Source organism: Coturnix japonica, chromosome 2 (genome assembly GCF_054131305.1).
Source record: "Coturnix japonica strain WE chromosome 2, WE-NBRP24, whole genome shotgun sequence".
Taxonomy (NCBI): domain Eukaryota; kingdom Metazoa; phylum Chordata; class Aves; order Galliformes; family Phasianidae; genus Coturnix; species Coturnix japonica.
In genome coordinates, this window is record NC_140664.1 from 117183990 (window position 1) to 117193431 (window position 9442).

At 61.6% G+C, this 9442-nt stretch overlaps 1 protein-coding gene across 1 annotated transcript; it reads right to left on the reverse strand.

The window, feature by feature from the left end:
- Positions 1-4346: 4346 nt before the first annotated feature.
- Positions 4347-8085, reverse strand: DLX6 (distal-less homeobox 6). Its single transcript, XM_015853652.2, has 3 exons — positions 7364-8085; positions 6711-6904; positions 4347-5390 (listed from the first exon to the last, which is right to left on the reverse strand). Exons 1-3 carry the CDS (start codon positions 7719-7721, stop codon positions 5139-5141), a joined length of 804 nt encoding a protein of 267 aa, XP_015709138.2. The 5' UTR covers positions 7722-8085; the 3' UTR covers positions 4347-5138.
- Between the last annotated feature and the right edge of the window lie 1357 nt (positions 8086-9442).

The window sequence follows — 9442 nt, forward strand, 5'->3', positions numbered from 1 at the left end:
CCTTTACCCGAGCTTTCTCCCCCCGACCCCCGAGGTGGCAGCCCCGGGTCGGTCCCTCCCGGCCAGTCCCTCCGTACTCGCTCCTTCCCCCCCCTACCGGGAGCCCGGGGGAGGCGGCAGCGCTGGGAGCGCCGGCATTGCGCCCCGGGCGGAGGCCCCGAGTGGGAAACGCACAGAGCCAGAGCGCTGCCCCGCTGCCCGCGGGATGCGCAGCCCAGCGCCTGAAGGGACGCTGCTGTGCCCTGTGTTCTGTGCCCTGTGCTCTGTGCCCTGTGCTCTGCGCCTTCAGCCCCGTGCCCGGCGCCTGTCCCGAGGCCCGGCGGCGGCCGGAGGGAGCCCGGGAAGGGGATGGGACGGGATGGGATGAAGTGGCCTTTGTCTGACGCTCTCTTTGGGCACGGCGGATTGCTGCCTCGGGAGGTTTGGGGTTTTTTTGTTGTTGCTTTATTTTTTTTTCTTTTTTCTTTTTTTTCATTTCTTTCTTCTTCTTCTTTTTTTTTTTTTTTCTTTTTTTTCTTTTTTTTCTTATTTTCCCCCCCTTCTCGCTCTCTCTTCCCCGCCCTTCTCTTTTCCTGGCGGCCACTTCCATGAGGAGCCGGGGCAGCTCGGGGAGCCGAGAGGAGCCGCATTCCTGTGGGTGCCGAGCGGCTCCAGGGCTGAGCCGCAGGGCCTGACACAGACACACACAGACACACACACAGTCAGACACACACACACACACACACACACACACAGCCATGGGCACCAGAGAAAAGCCTCCCCAGTGGATCCCAGCCACCTCTGCCCCCCTAGGCACGGAACGGCCTCCTTCGCCCAACCCCGTGTCCCCCCCACCCGCAGCGCGGCTCCGCGGGCACATCTCGTCCTCTCTCCCCATCCATGCCCATTCCGTGCCCGCCGCATCCCCCCTCCATCCCCTCTCCGTGCCCGCCCCGGGGGCACCGCGCATGTGGCAGCGATTACACATTCCCGTGATTCGTGCCACGCGATTGATAGACTGAGGTGGTTGTGGGGGTGGCTGTAGGACGGAGATGTGCTGCTTCGGGAAAGTCGGGGCGGAGGGGAACCCCCCCTTCTTACTCCCAGCGCTCGGAGCGGCCGCCCGCAGCGGGGCAGTGACCTGCCCGAGGGGTCGGTTGGGGGCGGTAGAAATAGAACTGTACAGCTCGCACGGAGCCGCCCTTCCACTCTGCTTTTTTTTTGGGGGGGGGCTGGAGGGTGGGAGAGCCTGTGCTCCATCCTCGGCTTTGCCCTTTGTTCCGCTCACAGTCCGCTCACACGGCGGCGGGGGCCGAGTCCCTGCCCTCCCCTGGTGTCTGCTTGCCCACGGGGCCGCGCTCCGCTCCGAATAGCCCCTGGCCTCGTACTTTCCCTCCCAGGTGCGGGTCCGCAGCCACCCACCCTCCGCCTTCACTCTTCCTGGTGGGGAGCTGCATGAGCGCGGACTCCCCGAGCTCTGCATCCCTTTCCTGGCCCCGGTCAGGCAGCGGAGCCACACTCCGCTCTGGGAAACCTCTGCTCTCTCCTCGGTGCGCACCGCACGGCGCCTTTGCGGGACTCGCGCTACCCCTGGACCACACCTCCCCTTTCCTTCGCACCGCTCCCATCCATCCCCGCACGAAGGAAAGCCCCCTGCTGCAAGAGCCGCAGCTCCCCGGTCTCCATTGGAGCCTCCAGCCACAGTGCGGCCCTGCGCCCACCATCCCCGGGGTTCACAAAAGCGCATCGGGAGGCGAAAGGGAACCACTCCGATGCGCGAACCCCGCGAGCCGCAGGTAGCCCTATTAGCCGGGCTCTTTGGGCTTAATTAATGACAATTAGCAGGTTGAGCGCTAATTTCCCTAAGGGCCTCCGCCTGCTGCTGCTACAGGGGTGCGGGGCAGAGCGGAAGGCAGCTCCGCACCTTGGCAGAGCAGGGGATGCGCGGTACCCACGGGCAGCGGGCAGAGCCGCAGTGCGGGGCCGGGATTCGCCTCGCCGCCCCGAGCATCGCCCCCCGGAGCCCGTCAGCGCCCCGCTCCGCTCCCCCCGGGCCCCGCACCGCCGCGTTGCGCTGATTCGCTCCTTTCTTAATTCCCGCTCCTCTCCTTCCCTCGGAATCAAACACTCTTTTGTCCTTCGGAGTTTGATTTGATCGCTCCCGTTCGCGTTTCACTTTTGTGTTTCTCTCTCCCTATACCATTACTCATTGAGTGCCCCGCGAAATTACAATCGTACATTTTCAACTCAGCAACCCATTTGCAGTGCAAAAATAGGGTCTGAATAATGGCTGAATGAGCCCTACTGGACAGTTTCAGATGTAACACTCCGTAATAATTACATCTCGGGCTGGATTAGGATGCTATTATCATAATCTGGACGTTTACAATTATCTGTAATTTGCAAAGATGCGCCAGGTCTTGATTACAGCCGTTTTTTTTATCAAGCTAACCATCACTAAACAGTGACAGTAATAACAGCTAATTTTGCTGGCAATATAAGAGGTGCCGGGGTGTGCAAACAATTTCACACCTGGATGTGCTCACTCAACCACGAATATAGAGAAAGCGCTTCTGCCCTGAGCCGCAGAAAAATACCCCGCTCTGCTCGGGCTCGGTGTACGCGCGCAGCCCCGCGCCTTGCCGGACCCACCGGGCACGGTAAGTGTGGGGCTCCGCGCTCGGGGGTCTCTCCGCGCCTCTTCCCCGCTTCCCCCCGTGGTTCCGCCGTCGCTCCCCTCGCGGTCCCTCGGCTCCGCGCATCCGCTCCCCGCACCGTGCGCGGAGGGAGCCGCGGGCACGTCCGCGGGGCGGCGGTGCCGGGCGGGAGGGCGGCGGGCACCGCGCGGCTCCTGCGGCGGGCGGCGGCCGAACGGGGGCCGGGATACGGGCGGGCGGGCGGGAGTGCCGCCGCTCGGTCCATAGATGCCGCTGTTTCATGAGAGTCGGCCGCCTCGCGGGTGGGACGCGGCTCTGCCCCCGCTGTCACTCGCTGCCCATCCCGCCTGCGGAGCGGCCTTCCCGTGCCGCTTCTCCCACCGCGTTACGCTCACCGGGCGCTTTCTTTATTACTTCTTTGCTCGTTCGCCGTCTGGCTTTCCCCAAATCCCGCCCTCGTGGGGGTGCGGGGATGGAGGGGGGGAATGGGGGAGGGGGGCGGCTTTCCCTTAGCCCGCAGCTCCCGCTCGGGGCGGCGAAGGAAGGGTTAAAACCGACTCAGCCCAACCCGGCCCGGCCCATCCCGGTTCGGCCCGGCCCGGTTCAGCTCACCCGGCCGCTCACGGCGCCCCGAGTCCCTCTCCCCCCTCGGCCCGCACTCGGGGCCGCCGCCGGTGTCATTTGAATAATGCGGGGAGCCCCGCTCGCAGCTGTACCGCTGAAGCCTCTTCCATTCTTTTCAGCATTATAATTTGGGTTAATTTTCAATTTTAGGCCCTACGTCTCTGCAATTTGTGTATGAATAACAGAATAATTTTCCTCTTTTGTTTCGCCTTTCCTGTTCCCGAATCTAAATAAAGATGGCTTTTTAGTATTAAAAGTGGAAGAAAATTACAGGTAATTATCTTTGACGGTAAAAACGCTGTAATCAGCGGGCTACATGAAAAATTACTCTAATTATGGCTGCATTTAAGAGAATGGAAAAAAACCTTCTTGTGGATAAAAACCTTAAATTGTCCCCAATGTCTGCCTCAAATTGGATGGCGCTGCAGCTGGAGGCTTTGTTCGGGGCTGATCCTGGGGAGCTCTGAACCCAAAGTTTCACAGTGGGAAGGGGGAAAAAAAGAAAAGAAAACCTTTTTTTTTCTTCCTACTGTAACAATGCGAATGGTAGGAAATGACAGGACCGAGCGGCTCTAAAGCACTCCCGAAGACTGACGGAGCGGGGATGTCGATCCAAAAACAAAAGCAAAAACAAACCAAAAAAAAAAAAAAAAAAAAAAGCCAAAAAAAAAAACCAACAACAACAAAAAATCCCCAACCTATAAAAAAAAAACACATCACCCCCCCAAACGGGGTCTCTGGGTAAGTAGTCTTTGCTTTGTGTCTAATTACAGTGAGTGTCCTTTGCACGCCTGTGTGTAGCTGTCATTAGATAGAGCGCTCCGTGGGTTCTGCCGGCCCCGCGGTTGTCCCGGCGTTGCGGGGCCGGGGGTTGCGGGGCTCTGCCCGTCGCGGGGTGGGCGCTGCCGTCGGGGGGGCTCCGGGCCGGGGGCGGCACGTTACTCCGCGCGGGGAACGGCGGAGGGGCGGCCCCGGGACCGGCCGAGGCGCTGCCCCCGGGCTCGGTTGTGCGGGAATCCCGGAGGTCCCCCATCCCCGGCGCGGGGCAGGGGCCGGGCTGCGGGGCAGAGAGACGCGAGGCGGGCGGGCGCTTGGTGGCTTTTACTCTAGATATGAAAGGAGACCAAACCATACAAAGTATTATGTACAGCTAAAATTCAACAATATATACAGAAAGGTCGCTCGGGAGGGAGGTCCGGCAGCAGGAGCGGGATGCCGGGCTGCTCCGCGGGTCCGGCTGTCTGTCATTCCGGCTGTCAGTCCGGCTGTTTGCCTGTCAGTCCGTCCGTCCGTCCGGCTGTCGGTCCGCCGGGGCTCGCAGGGTGCGGGGCTTCTGGCGGCGCTCCGTGCGGTTCCCGTCGGGCTGCAGCCTCTTTCCTTACGCGTGCAGTCCGCGCTGCGTGGCCGTGTTCCGAGCTCGCGGGACATTTTCATTCGCAACCAGTTCTTTTTATTTCATATTTTTCCCCCCTCTTCGTTTCGTTACCCCTCCTGTTCTCCCCCTGCTTAATTTTCCCCCCCTTCCGCATTCGGGGAATGACAGTGAGGGAGCTCGGAGCAGCGTCTCTCACCGCGCGGTGTCCATAGCTCACGGAACACAGAGAGAACGCTGCGGTTCGGGTCCTTCTCGAGGGTGAAGTCAGCCAAAAGTCCGCGCTCTCCGCACGGAAAGAGGCGGCCGGGCCCCGGTGTCCGTGTGAACATAGAGAAGCGTCTCCGCCGCGCCGCAGTGGGACGTGGCTCGTTGTGCCCGAGAGCGATCGCTGAGGTTACTTCAAAAAAGGGAAACAAACGAAAGGCGAAACCCCCCCCGTACTGCCGCTCCGCTCGGGCCGGGCCGCGCCGGGCGTCCTCGGGCCGTGGGTTGTCTCGGACAGTTCACATCATCTGCGGTCTCTGCATTGTGTCTTGGTGTGGAGAGGAGTACCAGTGGGAATAGCCGGGCATGTAGCTGTTGGGGGGCATGTTGACCCCCTTGGCAGACGCCGAAACGTCCCAGACCGGCGGCAGCGCCGGGGAGCGCGGGGACAGCGCGGCGGAGCCGGGCAGAGGGTCGCTCTCGTGGGGGTTGCTGCCCTGCTTCAGCAGCTTCTTAAACTTGGAGCGCTTGTTCTGGAACCAGATCTTCACCTGCAAGCGAAAGGCAGCGAGCGTTAGGGCTGCGGGAACCGGGGCCGTGAGGGGCTGCGGTGTTAGCGCGGGGGGCAATGGGTGCGGGGCCAGAGCCGGGACGGCCCGGGGACGGGGTGCGGCACGCACGGAGCGGGAGTCGGTGCGATGTGCCGGTGTATCGTTCCTAATTTGGGGGTGACTCCATCACCTGGCGGCTGTTGTCAGCCGCGGGCATCCGCCTGGTTTGGTGCCAGGAGAGAGGAGCCAATGGACAAAGGGCGCAGCGCGCTCATCGCGCATCCCAAAGCGTGCGCGGGTCCTCGGGGGGGGCACAGCGGGGCCGGGCAGCGACTTTATTGGAGCAGTTCTTGATCAGGAAATGGAAATCCTCGTTTCTCAGAGAACTGCTGGCTGTAGGAGCGGCTCTGGGCCCCGTCCCACCTCCCTGACTGGGATCAGCACCCGGTTCGGGCCGCGGAACTCACAGTTGTTACAGAAATTACCAGAAGGGAAGGAAAATGTGTGTATGAAACTATATGTCTCAAAATCGAACAAAGGCGGCTCCCAGTGTTGATCTGACCTCGCGGACTCGGTAGATTAGGATCGTTAGGACTACGATAGTCTGCCCTGTCAGCTCGGGCCCTTACACCTGCTCTAGGGAAGCAGAGAGCACCGCACCCATCGCTGCGGCCACGGGCTCTGCCTCCGTGCTTCGTGTTTGCGGCGTATTCCAAACCCGCTGTCTGGAAGCAGCTGCTACCGCTGGTCACGGCAAAGCACGGCCCAAAGCACGGCCCCTACTCGCTACCTCTTCCCCGGCCCAATCCCATCTGCTCGGTCTTCCCTCTGAGCCCCCGCTCGGGTCCCTCCAGCTCCGCTCCCCGAGGCCGAGGTGGGCCCGGCCCGGCTGTGCCCCGCTCTCGGCCCAGCGCCGCAGCTCCGCTCACGGCCGCTCCGGTCCCCGCATCTCTCGGCACCTCCGCAAATTCTGCCCGGCGGCGAGCACCGCGTTGGCGTCCTCCATCCAGGCGCAAATACCACAGAGCTCACAGGTATCTCCTAACGTGTTCCCGCTTCCCCTCTGCCTATAGGTCGCTGCGTGGCCCCGCTCTCAGCCCCGCACCGGGCCCGGCGCCTCTGCTTTGTTCTCCTCCTCCAGCCTGGCAGCGCTGGCGCCGCGATCGCTCCCATCCGAACAGAGAAGCAACTCCAGCACTTTATTGTGGCGGCGGAAGGGCCGAAGGAAGGGCCCCGCTCGGCTCCTCCGGCTGCGGAGCGTTGCGCGGCGGTGCGGGGCCGGGCCCGGGGCAGCGGGCGGTGCGGGGCCGCCGCAATTACCTGCGTCTGGGTCAGGCCGAGGGAGGCCGCCAGCTCGGCTCGCTCCGGGAGAGCCAGGTACTGAGTCTGCTGGAAGCGGTGGTTTAACGCCTGCAGCTGAAGGCTGGAGTAAATGGTTCTGGGCTTCCGGATCTTTTTCCCTTTCCCGTTGAATCTGATCTCGCCGTTTTCGATCACCGTCGTTTTCTGCTGATCTGGAAAGGGAAAACGCCGCAGCTGGGAGCTCGGCCGCAGATCCACCACCCCCAGCCTTTCCCCCGGGCCGCGGCCGCCACATAACATCGCGCGGCCCCCCCGTGGGAAAACATTTAACAATAAAAAAGAACGAGTAAAACAAAAAACGAAAGCGGAAGGTTTGGGAGCCGGGGCCCCTCGGCCGCACGCAGCTCATCGCCCGGCGCTCAGAAGGCAGCAGCCCGAGACCTGCAACAATGCTTTCCACCCCCCCCCACCACCTCCTCGCTCCTCCGCACGCAGCGTTCAAACATCGGCTCCCTGCGAAAAACAGCGTTAGGCGGACATAGACCAGACGGACCCGCAGCGCGATGAGACCCGCAGCTTCGGGGCCGCCCGCCCCGAGGTTTGGGGGGGGGGAGGGAGCACGGGGAAGGGAAGAGGCGAGGGGGGAGGCCGGAGCGCCGGGCCCCGCTCACCTGCGTCGTCCGGCCGCGTCTGGCTGGGCGCGCCGCTGGTGTGGTAGGACTGCAGGTAGGGGCTGTGCTGCGAGTGGCTCACGTAGGGGTAGGCGGCGAGCGAGCGGTGGTTGTAGGAGCCGCCGGTGCCGGAGTAGGGCGAGCTGTGGTGGTGGTGCTGGTGGTGCGGGTGCGAGCCGGCGGCGGAGTGCAGGCAGTGCAGCGGGTAGTGCGCCCCGGCCATGGCCGGCGAGCTCTGCTGAGAGTGGGGCGGCGGCGGCGGCTGCGGCGGCGGCTGCTGCTGCCCGAACTCCATGAAGGCGGATTTGGAGGAGTCCTGCGCGTCCAACCCGTCAGCCATCGTGGTCATGGTCATCATCGACGGCGGGGAGGCAGAGAGCGAGGCTCTCCGGCTCGCCCCCCGCGCCCGGCCGCCCTGCCCGGCCACCGCCGCGGCACCGCTGGAGGCGGCGGGTTTATTTTTTTAAGGCTCCCGTAGTGCGAGAGGGGCCTTGTTAACCGAGGGAGGGGAGGAGAAGGGGAGGGCTGTGTGCGGAGGGGGGGGGGGAGGGGGGAAGGGGGGGGGCAGGGCTACTCCCGGCGCGTTTTGTCCCCGCTCCTCATCCCCCCGCCGGGTGTTTTTGGGGGCTGGCGGAGTCCCGGGCGGAGGTTTTAAGGTGGCTTCTGCCAAAGTTGGGCTCCGGCGCCTTCGGCGTGAAGGGCAGGGACGCCACGAGTCGAATGGTTCGGCTCCGGAGGGCAGCGCTTCCCCATTGGTCACTCGGCCTCCTGACGTCACCGCCCCTGCGCGCCGCCGAGCGCGCAACCCGCGGGGGCGCGCAACTCCCCGCCTCCCCCCGCCCTGCGCGGAACGAGGTGCGCGCGTTGCGCGCTCTGCGCGGGGCGGGATGAGGCGCGGGGCGAGAGGATGCGCGCCCTCATCCCCCCCTTCCCCCTTCCCTCGCCCTTCAATTCCGATTTGCGCGCTATTTTCGCTCTTGCGCGCCGCCGCCGGCCGCGCGCGCGCTCCCTGCGCCTTCCCCCCCCCTCCCATCATTATTATTATTATTTCTTTTTCCGCCTGCGAGCAGCCGGCTCCCGTAATCGCTTTCAAATATATGCAAATGGCTACGTGCGGTTAGCGGTTTTGGCAAAGCTTGATTAGGATATAAACGACCCAAGGAAAAGCGCCTTCGCCCTAAATTTGTCTTTAGATTACAATTCCGGTTGATTTTATTTTATTGTCAACATTGTTAATGATAAAAATAGAGTCGTTTTACAGTTATTTTTACTTTCTGGAAGGAGGCAATTAGACTTCTAATCAGGAATACACAAAAATCTCCCATGATTAACTGCAGTACTTTGTTCAAATTGCTGCTATAAAATTCAGAACAATTTGCCTGTAATGATTATGGACTGGGTTTATTTTGGGAGGTGGAATAAAAGTGGATATAGCATAAATTATCCTCTAATTATACACCAGTGTCGCCTCAATTATCCTCTTATCAAAATGGTTGTCTAACTGCCGCATTTAGTTTCAATTCTCTCCTTTTTTCTATAAAAAGAACTTCATACCTTGTTATTATTAATCCATTTATTATTTGCAAGGGGATTTATATCCGAGCATCCAGGTGGTACTACCACTTCTCTCTCAAAGATGGACCGGGGAAAGACATTAACTTTGATCCGGCACCGCGGAGGATCTCTCTCCCCTCTCTCTCCTCTCCCTCTCTTTCCCCCTTCCCCTCTCTCGACTCTCCTCTCGGGCAGCGCAGCTCCAGAGCCGACCCCAGCGCGGAGGACTGAGGTAGGAAGGACACGGCGTAGCGAAAACCGAAAGTTTCCGCAGCGGGAAGGGGCTGCACGGATGGAGGCTGCGGGCTTTGAAAACCAACACCGGCACCGGGGGCCGCCGCTCGCGAAGCCCTCGCAGCCCGGAAAGCCCCAGAGCAGCGCAGGTCCCGACACTGCCTCGCACCGCGGCTATCCCACAGGACGCGTTCATTGAATATTTTTTCCCCTTTATTCTTCTTATTATTATTAACGCATCGCTCTCGGAAATACTCAGACGGTTATTATTCTTGTTACTATTGTTTCGGA

Bases quoted from the DNA above. Each gene is read 5' to 3' on its own strand.
- DLX6 (XM_015853652.2), bottom strand. From the start codon at position 7,721: ATGATGACCATGACCACGATGGCTGACGGGTTGGACGCGCAGGACTCC. The intron at 6,905-7,363 runs GTGAGCGGGGCC...TTCCCTTTCCAG, and splicing joins GACGCGGCCGGACGACGCAG to ATCAGCAGAAAACGACGGTG. The intron at 5,391-6,710 runs GTAATTGCGGCG...TTTCGCTTGCAG, and splicing joins TCGGCCTGACCCAGACGCAG to GTGAAGATCTGGTTCCAGAA.